The sequence below is a fragment of the Arachis hypogaea genome, chromosome 20, assembly GCF_003086295.3.
Source record: "Arachis hypogaea cultivar Tifrunner chromosome 20, arahy.Tifrunner.gnm2.J5K5, whole genome shotgun sequence".
NCBI classification, from domain to species: domain Eukaryota; kingdom Viridiplantae; phylum Streptophyta; class Magnoliopsida; order Fabales; family Fabaceae; genus Arachis; species Arachis hypogaea.
Genome location: NC_092055.1, coordinates 1,259,385 through 1,275,400, shown reverse-complemented (window position 1 = coordinate 1,275,400; position 16,016 = coordinate 1,259,385). Strand labels below are relative to the sequence as shown.

The following is a 16,016-nucleotide window of genomic DNA, read 5'->3' as shown; positions in this document are numbered from 1 at the left end:
CTTGACATACATATATATAGTATGAGATTTGTTACTTATTTTAAATTTGAATCTCAATTTAAATTTGAATCATATCTTACTATTTTAAACTTGAATCTTTCAAATTTATGAATCATATCATAATTCAATTTGAAACAGAATCAGTTAGGATTTCATCCAAATTTAGAATTCAAGTTTAGAGATAGAATAATTAATTATTCTCAAATCTCATTTAATATTCTCAATTATCATATTATTATTATATTCTTAGTACTAGCAAAGAATATAATAATATTCAATTTGAATTAATATAATTATTTATTTGATCAAATCAAAATAATAATTAATCAATTCTACAGCAAAAATTAAAACACTCGTTAATACGTGACTCCATAGGTTCAATACTAGGGGTGGCAAGTGGGGAAGCCCGCCCCGCCCCGCCTAGTTAGGCGGTCCCAGAATCCGAGCTCGCCCCGCCTAACGACAGGCTGGCGGGCCGGCGAGTTAAGCCCGCTAAATATCCTCTTTTTTTTTTTTACTTTTAACTATTAAATAATATATATAAAGGCATAAAAAAAATCTCCTCTATTTTTTACTTTTAACTATTATAATTTTTAAAAATATAAACAAATTATAATTTTTATATTCACAAACATTAAAGCCTTTGTTGTAAGATCCAGAATTTTCGAATAAATCTTATTATAAATTAATTTCAATTCATTTAATTCATTAAAAATTTTATCTTCAGAAATTATTTTATCAAAGCTAATTAAATCAAAAATTAAATCAGATTTTGATAATTAATTAGAGTTTTACCTAATTTTATAATTATTAAATTATTTTCTATATTTAAATTATAAAATTAGTAGTTACGAAATGACAAAAAATTTTATGCGATTTAATTCAAATAATTGATATTTCTATAATTTAATACTTCATGTTTTAGGAATAAAGAAAATTAATCTTATTATCTTATAAATTCAATTAAAGAATTTGATTTTAAATTAATTAATATTTTAATACAACAAATGATATTTTAAAATAATTTTTAAGATTAAATTAGATTTTAAATTAACACTCTATATCCTAATTTGATTAAAATTAATCAAATCTAAATTAAACCCCAAATCTAAATTAAAATTAATAATATATACTATGTTTTCTTTTATATATTTATATAAATTTTAAATACTAATTCTCTCCTTTAACTTTATTATTACTTTTTCTTTTCCAGTTTTCCTTGTCTCTTTCTATTCACCGCCACCAACCCTTCTTCCCTAACCTTCCCCAAAACCCAGCTTCAGAAAAACTAAAGAGAGAAAGAAAAAAAAAAGAAAGGAAGGAAAGAATGAAAAGAAGAAAAGGAAGAGAGGAGTGGGGGACCGCGGGAAAAGGAAAGAAGGGGGAGAGAAGAAGGACGGCGCCGGCGGGCGTCACTGCCGCCGCGCCGCCGTGTCGCACCAATGAGGAAGAGCGTCGGGAAGGAAGTAGCTTGCCGTCGTCTTGGCGTCTTACTGCTCGCGTCATCGCCGCCAGCTTCGTCGGATCCTTGCCGTCGCCGCTGGAATCACGAACAGGGGAAGGAGAAGACGCGGGCCAGTGCCGCGAGGAGGAGCGCGATCCGCTACGCAACACTGCGCCGCCGTGTGTTGTTGCCGTCGCCGAGCTCCCATGGTTGCCGTCGGCAAGATTCAAAGAGAGAGAAGCTCGAGGAGAGAGAAAGATCGACGGAGGGGGGTTTTTGTTCGAGCGGCCGTGCCTCCACCGCCTTTCACCGCCGCAGATCCGCCACCGTCCACCGCGCCGCACCACGCCACGTCGCCGCCCGAAACCGCCACTGAAGTCCCTTTTCCCTTGGTAAGCTTTATCGTCTCTGAAACCTTTAAAAATAAGTTTTTTTCGTCATAGCTTGTTATAGTAATTGTGATGACGGTAACGTAGGGTCGAGTTGTGGTTCTCGCATGCTGAGTTTAGTAGTGGTGCATGCGACATCGAGCTGCCGCGTCGCCAACGGAGTCACCGACGTTCAGTTTTCTCGGCTATTCGTAAGTTTGGTAAGCTGTTTCCTGTTCCGAATTCTCTCGGTAGCTGCTCTGTTATCTGTTTTTAAAGTCCTTGCAACATTAATTCTTTAGGTTCGAGTTTCGGTCCTTACGTGCCGTAATTAGAGTTGCTGTAGTTGTGGCTGCTTTTTATTTCAGGCTGAGATAAAAGAGTTCAGTTGACGCGTTTGGTTTTCGGGTTTCGGCTTGTCGAGGTAGGGATTTTTTTTAAATCTATTTTACATTACAGAGTTGTGATAAATAGATATTGACGCAAAAAGATATACTTCTGTGATTATATTTGTCTTGTGGATGTGATGGTTTGTTGGATTGGATTATTGAGTGCTTGATTGCGTGAATGATGTATGGTTGTTGGTAAAAATCGGTTTGAAATGTTATTTACTTGATTATTATGAAAGGTGAATTTTCTTGGTTTTAGAGTTTACTTGGTAATATAAATGAATCGATTTTTGGAAATAATTTGAGATATGAAAATGAGTTGATTTTGGGAGCGGTTTGATTTTGAGTTAGTCTGATTTTATAAATAATTTAATATTTGAGTTGATTTGATTTTAAAAAGAGTTTTATTGTTGGAATTGGTTTGATTTGAAAATAAATTGATATTGGAACTGGTTCAACTCTGGAAAATTGTTTGAGATTTGAAAATGGTTGAGAAAAAGTTTGAGAAATGTTTGGATGGGACCCGAAAAGGGTGGCAGAGTCCGAATTTTAGAGGAGATGTTGCCAAAATTTTATAAAATTAGGAGTTTCGTTTGAAGTAGTTATTTTAAAAGGTTTCGTTTTAAACATTATATGGTTTAAGATTAATTTATTTATCAAAGGAAGAATTGTGTTTTGGATTGGGATTGTTAGTGAACGGAATGGAAAGAAGGATGATGAGGATATTCTTTGAAATATGATTTTGAATGAATTTGGAAATGAGATATGGACTGATGAATGATAATAATTGTTGAATGAATTGAAAGATAAAGAGGATGAATTTGATATGAAAATTATTTTGTGGGGATCGTGGTTATTTACTGCCCACGTGTGTGCTGTTTTCCAATTGAAAACGTCTGTGGGGATCGAGGTGGTTTACCGCCCGCAGATGGTGGGGATCGAGGTGGTTTATCGCCCACCAGGTGAGGATCGTGGTACTGTACCGCTCACCAGTTTTCAAGAGGACGATTTCCGGGTTAGCTACCAGACATGTCGGGTTGGCTATATAACCGACAGATGAGACTCATCAGCCATAGGACAGGTATGTATTATATGCATTTGTATGCTTTGCTTGGGTTTGAACTTGTTTTGGTTTGCCTAATTGCTAGACTGTACTTAACTACTACTTGAATTATTTACTGTAACTGCTACCTACTTGTGCTTTCCTTGTCTGTCTTGCCTGTGTTTGTCCTGGCGTGCTACATTTGAGAATGAACTTTAGTGCTGAATTAATGATGGTGTTGTTTGATTGCGTGGTTGGTTTCTGATTGAGATTTTCTTATAAGAAAGGAAAGGTTTTGGATTTCTAAAAGATTAAACATTGTTTCTTTAAAAAAGTTTTGAACGATTTCCTATGGTTTTAAAAGATTCATAAGGCAATGATAATCACTGAGCTTGAGAACAGTTTTCTTATTAAATATCTTCTTATGACAACTTTGAAATTCCATGGTGAGACCGTGTGGTTAGGTTCTCACCCCCTACAGCTTTACCTTTTCAGGAACCAGATGAGGAAGCGTTATAGGGAGTTATACTGCGTTTGGTTTATATATGTTGCTGTATTAATTTGATTATTTTCTTCCTTCGTCCTTGTTATTACAAGTTTGTAAGAGGGATAGGAATTGTATGTTTTATATGTATAATATATTGAGTTATTAGGTAAGGAGTCTTGTATATGAATCTATGTCTGTTTGTATTTTTCTTAAGATAAAGTATTTATTTCTGGTTTTCGAAGAATTCAGCGATACAGTGTCGAGTCACAGGTTCCTATTTTATTATTTAGTATGTAAAGTAGTCCTAATACTTCTTGCTATCAGAGTAGCGCAGCCCGAAGCGTGACTTCTGATAGTGAGGGTGTTACATTTGTAATTATAAATATCTAATAAACATAATTATAAACCAAGTTTTCATCCAAAACATAATTATAAATATTGTTCCCAAAGCAAAATAAACATAATCGAAAACATAATTATAAATATTGTCTCTAAAACAAAATAAACATAATCCAAAATACTCAATTTTCATCTTCATTCTCTTGTAAGTTGGGTTGTGGGAAGTTGGGTTTTGGCAAAAAAAAATTGTAAAAATACCCCTTGTCAAAAAAATATTAAGTCCGGCGGGGAAGCTCGCCCTGCCAAAGCCCGCGGTTTAAGCGGTGCGGGTTAGGCTGGCTTTTGCTATTTGGCGGTCCCAATTTTTCAGCGGCGGGTTACGCGGGCCGACCCGACGGGTTTAGGCCCGTTTGCCACCCCTATTCAATACTAAGAGGGTAGTAAATTAGACATACTAAATTTACTAATTAAGGTTTGCGTCTAGCAACACTCCTCAACAACCCAATAGTATGAAGTAATCTATTTTTACTAAGAACCTCAGAAAAACAAAGTATAATTCTTTTCATCTTTCTCGCTCTTGGTTAACCTTTAAAATATGGTTTAATTGTCAAATTCTAACTTGTTACCATTATTATAATAACCTAAGAAACTCATTTTTTCATTCATTCAATCTCCTTGGCCAAGGTTTTATTCATCTCAATTATCATAATCATAGAGCTCAAACTCTTTACCGAGAGTTGACAGATTCTTTATTGATTAATCATTAATTCTACAAGTATTCAAATCATATTCAATGTCCATTCAACTAGCACCCTAGGGTATTAGTTGTCCGGAATCAAAGTATTTAATACATTCTCAATTACTATAATAGTCTCAAGTCAAATAAACTCTATTACTATGTTTATTTTGAGAATATCCTATTGACAAATATGTGATAATTATAACTATTAGAAATTCTCAAAATGAGTTAGTTCAACGGTGATATCTCTATATGCACCATCTATATATATAATTTAATAAATGAGATCTATTAATATATATATATATATATATATATCTTTTCGGATTATAATGTCCTTTTTAATAATCCTATGACCAAGAACAATTTAGATTAAATTATAATAGATTCATCTCTCAATATTATTATCATTATCACAATGATAAATATCTAAATTTAATCAAAGATCTTATTATATTAACATTTTAATATAATAACAATAATAAATTATTTGACACATAATTGATTGGATTGTGGTCATACTATTTATTCCCAATAATTTAGTCCATGTCAATCTCACAAAATTTTGTATATGCTTTGTAAAATTCCTACAATACCCTTATTCCTCTTTTTTCCTAAACCAAACCCTAACTTCTTAAATTACCAACACTCTCTCCCCAAATCAGAGAAGAGAAGTAAAGAGAGCGAATGAGAGAAAGAAGGAAGAGAAGAAAGGAAGAAAAAGAAAAGGAAGAGGGCCAGCAGGGCTGGAGCCACTGTCGTTGTTGACATCGAGAGAGAGCGAGAGAGGTTCAAATCAGAGAAGAGGTAATGACAAGCACAAACCCAAAAAGGAGAGGGAGGGATGAAGAACGAACCAGAAAGAGAGACATTGAGAGAGAAAACGCGACGAGGAGAGGGAGGAGGCGCGGCATCGTCGCCGCTGAAGAAATCGCCGTTGGAGGGAGACCTTGTCGTTGTAGCGGAAAGCGCAAAGAACAAAGAGAGGGTGAGAGAGCTACAAGATAGAGGGAAGGAGGATGGCATTCGTGAGAGGAGGTGACGATGGAGGTTTCTGCCGTTGCCGTCACTGGAGCTCACCGCTGGTGCACCTGGAGCTACTTCATCCCCTAACTTGCTCCACCGTGGCTGACCCCTAGCCTCCCTGTTTTTGTCGGAGTTACTGATGCCACTGCCGGAGGAGAGGATCTAATGCCACCGCTGTTTTGTTTCACCAGTGTAGCTTTTACTGTTGCCGGAAAACATGCTACAACTTCCAAACTTGCCGGCAACACTGTCTTGCCACTGTTCTGGTCTAGCTTCTTCCCTTGATCTATTCCATTTTCACCTTGTCTCTGCTGCCATTTCGTTTCTCTGTCTTGCTCTTATTCTGATTTATTTTTTACCTCTATTCTGTTTTGAATTTTTAGAACTATATTTGTATTTGTCTTTTATTCGATTTGAATCTACTACATTTGGCTGGTGTTGTGGCCATTGTTGCTATCGTAAGAATTGAAGTTGCTGCACTGTCCCAGTTCAAGTTCTGCGCTCTTTCGTACCCTTTTAATTTGGCACCCGAGTTCGGCCTCTTCGGTCTCTTAGGACCATGTTGTGAGTATGCTTTACATTTATAATTATTTGGCTTAGCTATAATTATTTTAATATACGGTGTTTGAATTTATAGTTATACTTACAAAGATTTTTATCAAAAGATTTTAAATTAATTTGAATGATCGATTTATTAGAACTAAATATTTATCCTTGTTAAGCTCATTTTAATGTGCACATGAGACTATATGTTTTTATGAGTCTATATGTATGTTTGAAGAAGTTTTATATTATTTTAAAGCATTTGATTTTACTCGAATATGTATTTTTGAAACATTGAAGTATTTGTTGGTATTCACTTATTTTGAAATTGTAAAATATATTTGAAATGCCTTAAGATTGAGAAAATATAATTGAATAAGATTTGTATGAGAAAGTATTATTTGATTTGATTTGATACCTCGTGCTTGAAAGATCGAATAATTTGTTATATTTGAAATTATATGTTTGAATTGGTTTGGGAGGCTCGTATTAGAAAACCGTAGTTAGCGGCGGTTATGACGTTAACCTAGATGCATCTGGCTCAGACCTCAGCTAGCAGGGGCGTTGCTAGCCTAACGTGTAGGCCACACGTTGGATCTGTTATTCCGTACAGACACACGAGAGGAAAGGGCTACCCTTAAAGGTGGAGCCGCCCAAGTGTGGATTATTTGATTTTATTCTGTACGAGAAATTCCTTATTGATTCACTCATTCATATAAATTATTATTTTCTAAATAAAATTATTTTTATAATAATGTTTATATGGTCTCATGAGAATTATAGATGTACTGTCTAGTCACTGAGTTGCAAAACTCACTCTGTTTTTTTTTTAATATTTTTCAGAAATAAATATTTGATTATGTGAGTATTTCTATTTAAGAGTAATGATCTGCAATGGATATCTATTTCTTGTTGAGTTCTTGGGCGTCATCTGCTCCATATGTCACAGGCAGAATTTATTCATATTTATTTATTTTATTTTTGTTAAAAATATGTAATTATTCATCAAAAAAATTTGTAAATTTATCAAAAATATGTGTAACCTTCTTATTTATCTCATTTTCGAATCAGTTAGGCTTGATGGGGAACTATTTTTTCTGAGCGCCAGTTATGACTCATTTTAAGCTGTGACATACTTTTAAAGTATTTTACTCTTTTATAATAAAAAAATAATCTGATATACTAGTATTCTATATTAACATAAAATTTGAAGAAGAATCATATCTACAGGGCATAATATACGCAATCTAATCTTATTAGTGATTGTTTCTACGACTTGAATATGTGATCTTAAAGTTACAACAAACTCCAACTAAAATGATTTTTAAAGAGCAAGTTTGTTTCGAGAAAATATTTAACCCAAATTCAAATAAAACACTAAACCACTCTTGACATATCAGTCAAATTAAGAGGGTAGGATAAATATTTCAAATAGTTCTAGCAACTACAAAGTTAAAACTTTGGTCAATATACCCACAATTTAAAATTCACCACTAATATTCTACTAGCTCACACTTCTCCATTTTGTATTAATTATTGACTAGACATTTAACCCAACATACACATTTTTTTCACTAAAGAGTTATTGAGCTCTAACGAGTAGAAAGGTGGGGATCCCTTTAGTTGTTGATGACTATGCCGAAAATGACATAGGAATTATTCTTCATGATATGGTTGTACGTACTTTACTTTTGGATTATAGTTTCTACTATTTCTGTTTACTCCACTTTATTGTGTTAAGCTCTGTATTTTCACAAAAAAAAAAGAATTTATTATTAAAACCCAATTACCAACAAAAAAATTTCAAAATTTACCAAAAATAAACTAAAAAAAAAAAATATCATCCTGGTATTAATTATCTTTTTCTGCAGTGCCATTATCAACCCTAAACTCAAAGCCAACCGTATAAGTATATAAAAATCCTAGTTGATTCTACTTGTCCAGTGGTTTGAGTGAGAAGACAACATAACTCAATGAGTTAGGGATAGATTTAATGTAAATTTCTGATAATTATCCCTACGTCAACCATATAATGATGTGAAAATAAATCAGTAAGGGAGTGTTTCACCTTAGAAGAAAGGATCCACACGAGTAGTAGTAGGCGAAGCGGTAGCGAGAATGTCAGCTTGAATAATGCAAACATTGGTGACAATTCAATGCCTCAAAAACCCAAAGATTTCTCCGCAAGGTTCGTCCACAGGGTGAGTCAGGGCCTAAAATCAGGCCGAAAGGCGTAGTCGATAAATAATAGGTGAATATCCCTATATTACTCTTTGTCGGTCTCGAGGCTAAGCTGGGTTAGTTTTATATATAGAACGCACTCTATTCAGTTACGTTTTATGTTTGTTTGTGAAGTAGTGTTAGGATCGAGTAGAATTGAATGTAACAGGCTGATCTCAACTTGAGAAGAATAGATTAAAAAAAAGTAAAATCATAACATAAGCTATAATATACTTAAATTGGTAACAAAAAATTATTTTAATACTAAAAATATAAAAAAAATTATTTTAATACTAAAATTATTTTTAAAAAGACCAAAATCTTTTTCAAATTTATTTAAAAAATTAAAATAAAAAATATTTCGAATAGTAAATTTTCTTTTTTTTTCTTATATCAAGATCCACAACTATCTCAAAATCCTAATACCCAAAAGAATATTTAAAAAAAATAGGACTGAGACAATAATAAAAAAAAAGCTTGTATATCAGTAATTAAGTTGAATTTTTGTCAGAGAGAGGCAAAAAATATTGTGTTCATGTGTGAAGACAAAGTTTTAAATTTTATGAGAGTTTAAAAGAATTACAGACAAAATAATAAGATTTGGGTTTGTGGTGGCAAAGATAAGTTCCAAAGAAAAAAGAAGATAAAAAAAACTGTAATATCAAAATAGAGAAAAACAAAACCTTTTTATAAGAGTCACGCTAATACCCTAATACAAATAGAAAAACCTTCCATCTTCTTCTTCTTTTTTTAATTCGAGAATAAATAATACCACATAAATCTAATACAAATTGCTAATAGGTATCCGTACATCAACCACATAGCTTTATATATAGAATCCACTTTATTTTTAGTTATGTTTTATGTTTGTATATGAAGTGGTGTTCAGTAGGATTGAGCGGAGCATGTCTTGTTTTTTTTTTTTTTTTTTTTTTTTTTTTTTTTTTTTGGTTTTTAGATTAGGACAGATAAGATTTTTTTTTTAATTTTTGGGCTAAGGGCCAAAAAAATTAAAGAGAACTTATTACGAATTCTACCGTTAAAGGCTTTATTGATACTTATACTATTCACCATCTCCATAACTTCATATATAACCAACTTGGGTTGGTCAAGTGGTCAGCTCACTCGTCCGCTTAAACAAGTGTTGGGGGTTCGAATCCCGCCTTGTGCATGCAGCAACCCATTGGCCAGCGGCAGACCCTTAAATGGAGCTCAGATCCGCGACGGATTAGTCCTTAACCAATTTGGGTTGGTCAAGTGGTCAGCTCACTCGTCCGCTTAAACAAGTGTCGGAGGTTCGAATCAGATCTGCGACGGATTAGTCCTTAACCTTTCGGGTTGGGAGATACCGTGGGAAACCAAAAAAAAAAACTTCATACATGATAAAAGATTTCTTTTAACACAATTATTTTGGATAAAGTTGAGTCTTTTGAGTGTAACCTTTTTTTCAGATCTTATTGATTGCTTATGCACCAGGATATTTTTTTTTTTACCTAACCTCTTGTTAGTCTTCTTTAAACATGATCCTTCTACTTTATTTTCTCCAACCAACCTTCTCTCATTTAAACTCTACTTATAGAATTTTATTAGTTTACCTTTTTATCTATTTTTATTTATGAAAATAGAATCAAATAAATAATCACTCATTTGATTCTACTTGATTTTATATTATGATATCAAAACTTTTGTAATTAAAATGTCTAAAATCTAATTATTATTATCATTATTCTAAAATAGAAAAAATAAGTATATAGAAGGGAGAAAAAAGACATATGCTTAATTTATACTTCAAATCAACCAAAATAAATCTCTTAAATTAGAGAGAGAAAAAAAAAAGAATAGGACAAAATCTATTAAAAATACACAAAAAAAGTACACCGACTAACAAAAATCAAGGAACGAAATTATAGTTATTAGAATTGAATTGATAATTGATTCAGTTAAATTATTGAGTCATTGAATTAATAGTTCAATCAAATCGGAGAATTATTGATTAAATCATTTGATTCAATAATAATTAAATAATATATAAAATTATAATAAAATATGAATTTAACTTTGATACAATGTATTCAATTATGTATTGCTATTTATGTTATATATTAAACGTATAAATTATTATTTAAAAAAATGAATATAGTAAGATAATTATATAAAATATTTTATAATGTTAAAATATTAAAATTAAATTATAAAAATAAATAAATATAATATTATTATTAAAGAATAAAAATAATATTTTATATTATTTATATTTTATTCCTTTAATATAAAATATATAATTGTTTTAATATGTGTGTGTATTATTTATATTTTATTCCTTTAATATAAAATATGTAATTATTTTAACGTGTGTGTGTGAGATAAGGGATATATAAGTAGTGGAAAATAGAGAAATTTGTTTACCATAATGATAATTTTCTAGAAGATATATAACAAATTTATGGAGGATATCTTCTATAAAGACACGTAAAACGTCTTTTTGTAAAGATATTTATGTGTTGCATTATTATTTAACAAATTAATGAATTGGTTATTTTTTAATTTTTTAAAAAACTAGAATAAAACCAATTTTTTTATAACAATAACAATAAATCTAATTGTTATAAAATTCGGTCGAACCGATCAATTTACATATATAACTGATACTGGATCATGTTTCTTTTTTTTTAAACAAAAATCAGGAATATATTTGTCTCTTTATAAAAAAATTTAAACATGATTCGGTTTAGATTGTGTAAATCAATCGGATTAAATCGGATCTAATAATTATAGTGCGAACAATTGGATTTATTATTGTTATTATAATAAACCGATTTTGTTCTGGTTTATTAAAAAATAAATTATTAACCGATTTAATAAAGATGTCCAATAATATCATGATACATATAAACGTCTTTAAAAAAAATATTTTTAATGTTTTTATCGAAGTGGTCCCTAGAACGTATTTTAAATATTAGAGATAAAGCTAACATTAAAAAATAAAATAAAAAATATATTAGGCATAAAATTAAAACTATATAACATTAAAAAAAAATTATCTTCTTAATTTACAAATTAAATCCATTTCAAATCATATTTATTCATATAAAATGACTTATTCTAAATTATTATTCTATATAGTAGGCAAATTAATAGGGGGCAGATCCCTATTAATCAGTGATACAAATAGGGCCATATATACCATCCAAAATTACAGTGGTTTCCATTTTCTCTGTTTGTTTCCAATGCCGCTTCCTTTGGTTTATAAACCAGTTGTTTATCTGCTTCGTATCAAGACCGGTCCATTTAGTTAGGGCAACCTTATCTGCATGCTGCATCAATTAGATCCATCTAAAAGTTGTTATTCAATTCTATCTTTTACAAAAATTATGAGGCTTGCTAGTTAAAATAAAGCAATAAGGCAATTTTTTTTTTGGTTGCCCACGATCTTCCCCAATCCGACAGGCCAAGGATTAATCCGTCGCGGATCGAATCTCCATTTAAGGGTTTAACACTTGCTTAAGCGGACGAGTGAGCTGACCACTCGACCAACCCAAATTGGTTTAGCAATAAGGCAATTTACTTTCATATGTATCTATTAAAAATTGGAGGATAAATTACTCTTTAATTAATACATTATTATAAAATAAGTTTAATTGTACACATATTTAATACATAAAATAAATTTTATCATATATTTTATTTAAATATAAAATATCGTGCAACTTTGTTATTTTTATTCTTATAAGTATCAAATTTGATAAACATTTGCATAATTTAAATTATATTTAATGGACACTCCAAAAATTTATTTTTGAATTATTCAAGTGCCAAAACAAAAGTAATGTCATTTAGAGTCTAATGGGGTAGTCTATATAAGCGTTTTATTAATCTCTATGCATCGAAAATTATCTTAGGAACTAAAATCTGTCACATTCTTAAAGTTTAGGAATTAAATAGAGCAATTAAAATTTTAGGGACTAAATTAAAACTCGCATGCAAGTTCATAGACCAAATTGAATAGTATCTCATTAAAATTATATAAAAAAAAAACTCATCTTACGATAAAATATGATAGAAAATAATGAACTCTGCTAGATAACCAATATTGACACTACCAGCTAATTTGTCATTAATTGATCATCTTAATTTTAAATTGTCATTAATTAATAATTATTTAATTTTTTTTAAAAAATACAAGATCAATCATTATTAATTGCAGTTGTTTAAAGTTAGTTGGTTAATAACTGTTTACCTTTACTTTTTCATTAGTTAATGATAATGTGGAAGTAATTAAAAAGGTGAAAACTCAGGTCCGGTCGACTTCATGTGAATTAAGTTGATAGCTGAGAGTCGGTAGATAAAAATTTAGTCAAATCAATCAAATTATTTAACGGCTCTCGACTATCAATTTCACGTGAAGTCGACTGCACCTGAGTTTTCACCCATTAAAAAAGATGGTTTGATTATATATATTACCGTTGGATATGGCCATTTGAAGTGAATATCCCACCATGCAAGTAAGATTTGCTTTGCTTCATTGGGTAGCCTTTCTTTCTTCTTGTTTTTGGAGAATTCATGTTTCAGATTAGTAATGTAGCCACTGTGTCTGCGTAGAAGGTCATCCTTGAGTTCTTGATGATTAATAATATTTGTTTCTTTCTCATCATAATTTTCCTTATGCAAACACTTTTCAGATGATCCAGTAATTACTTCATTATCTATCAAATTAAGACAAAAATATTTGTCAAGTGCAATAACACACAAATAAATTAAAGTTCACTATATTTATTTTGGGCCCTTGATTGGATAATTTTTAAGAAATTTTTTTTATCAAAGATAAGAAGACTCGAACCCACGAGGTGAGTATGAAAAGACTATACTATTTAAACTATTACTCATTGGCATAAATTTTAAGAAGTTATTCTAGTTATAATAGAAAAATAATATTAGTATGATATAATTTAATTTAATTTAATTTATTTTAGGCTCTAGTGTACTGAACTTTATACAAATGTCTAATAATACAGATAGATCAAATATGTATCAAATTTTAATTCATACTCTAATCTATTTGCTTGGCTAATGTTCTTATGTTGCTTTTCATTCTATTTCTTCCTTAGCTTTGGCTAATAATGTCACATGATTTTTGACAAAATTAAATTAAAGATCAAATAGAAACTTATTAATTAGCTTCACTATTTCTCTAATAAGCCAGCAGCAACCCATGATTAAAATCTGATAAAAGAAATGTTGATGGATGACTAAATTAACATCACACAAGCATATCCTATATATAAGATATTATGGATAACATATTTTCATGTAAATTTTTAACATACATAATTAGTTTATGTATGTTTTTAGTATTCTATTGTACAAAACACAAGAATAATATCAAGTATATATATTATTATATGAATCTCAAAAGTAGATCAATTTTAAAAAAGAGTAAAGTAACAATAATCAATAAAAAAATTACAAATAAATATATAGAGAAAGATCAATTTTAACAAAGTGAAAAAAAAATCTAAGATAATCTATAATCAACTTGGTTTATTGTTTTTCTATATAATTATAATACATATAAAACAAAACCTACGTCTCTTAAAAATATAACCTCTAAAAAATTTATAAATAAAAAATTTTATCACCTCTTGAACTAATTTTTAAGATGAGTTAAGCTTACTTAATTAGTTCAATAATAATAATAATAATAATAATAATAATAATAATAATAATAATATTAATTATTATTATTATTATTATTATTATTATTATTATTATTATTATTATTATTATTATTATTATTATTATTACATGCAAGAAATTCTGATGGTTAAGGGAACAAGAGTGATCTTCATGCTGATAACGATAATGAAATTTTGACAATTACAAGTATTCATGGTTTAGAATGATAATATATTGTGTGGTAGTTCTTATCTAAAGTTTGGGGTACTTTATATCTTATTTTTCTGAACAATAGTTTTTAAGTATTATTTTAGTTTTGACACATACCAATGCATTCATTGTGTCCATATATATCTTATTCATTATTATATGGATTTAATTATTTAATATGTATTTTAAAGAGATACATTAAAATTATTATTTGTAAAATTTTTAATTTTAATAAATATACAATTAACGTACTAAAAATTTTAGTCTTATATTTTTTTAATTAATAACTTTAATACATGTTCTTAAAATACATATTAGTTTAATTTTTATTATATATATAATGGAAAACCAAAATATGCTAGCAAGAGGATGAAAAATAATTAATGATACTCCTATATTTGTGGTTACGGAATAAGATCTCAGAAACTCTAGATCTTAAATTAAATTTATGAGAGCACAAGCATATAATGTTATGTGGCATGGACTTTAATTTTGCCAAGATAGGCATGTATATATGATAGATATATTAATTATAAAAATATTATTCGTATATTAAAATTAGTTATTAAAATTAATTATTAATATATTTATGTATAAATATGTGTAGTTTAATTTATTTTTAATATATATTTATATTTTAATGACTAATTTTAATAGATAGATAACATAATTAATTTATCGTACACTTAGGATGTTGGGAGAAAAAAGTATATTTTATTAAATTAATATAACTGCCAAATCATCGTTCAGAAATGTGATCAAATATAATTAATTTACTTTTAAAGAACAAAACAGATTCTCCACATGTTTATGTCTCTTCTTGTAAAGAATTAAAGATCATGCAAGCTCTTCACGCTCTCAAAAGCAGACCCAGGCCACTAATAAAGAATAATACTAACATAATATAAATATAATAAAGTGTTACGTTAATTTTTTAATAAATATATGACAAGTTAGTTACTTTTTGTTAAACGGACGAATCTAGGAGTGAACGCAGATCGGATCGGATCGGATTTAATATTCACAGTTTTTAAGTTTGAATCCGATTCAATCCGCATATTTATAGATCGGATCTAATATCGGATATATTCGCAAAATATAAAAATATTTTTAAAAGCTTATTTTTATTAAAAAAATATTAATTAAATTCATTTTTTTATTCTTTTAAATATGTTTACTATTAAAAAAATATTAAACATATTTTTCTTAAATAATAAATCAAAATAATACAACATATATGATAATTATTAGTTGAAATAAAACATAAAAAGAATATTTACTTATTTATTTCTTTATTTTTGCAGATATGCGGATACTTACACATCCAATCCTATTAGTATGTTGATCGGATCTTCGATAGCCTTGCGGATTGAATTTATATCCGCAATTTTCAGATCGGATTCAGATAAACATTATAAATATGCAGATCGAATCCAATCCATGAACATTACTAGACGAATCTGAATGAATCAAACAAACCCTTCTAACAAACTACCTAAAACTCTCTTTGTTAATACTTGAGATCGTGCTATTTTT

General features: G+C 29.7%; 1 protein-coding gene across 13 annotated transcripts; it reads left to right on the top strand.

Annotated features, from left to right (window-relative positions):
* The first annotated feature begins 1,182 nt into the window (after window positions 1–1,182).
* Window positions 1,183–3,974, top strand: LOC112783719 (uncharacterized). Of its 13 annotated transcripts, none has more exons than XM_072229657.1 (4): window positions 1,188–1,836; window positions 1,921–2,033; window positions 2,181–3,282; window positions 3,739–3,974. In XM_072229657.1, exons 1-3 carry the CDS (start codon window positions 1,328–1,330, stop codon window positions 2,183–2,185), a joined length of 627 nt encoding a protein of 208 aa, XP_072085758.1. In that variant the 5' UTR covers window positions 1,188–1,327; the 3' UTR covers window positions 2,186–3,282; window positions 3,739–3,974. The 13 variants fall into 13 exon arrangements, with proteins under 13 accessions (XP_072085753.1, XP_072085758.1, XP_072085759.1 ...); XM_072229658.1 differs by having other exon boundaries at window positions 1,192–1,836; window positions 2,181–2,236; XM_072229659.1 differs by having other exon boundaries at window positions 1,192–1,836; window positions 2,181–2,236; window positions 3,725–3,974.
* The last annotated feature ends 12,042 nt before the right edge of the window (window positions 3,975–16,016 follow it).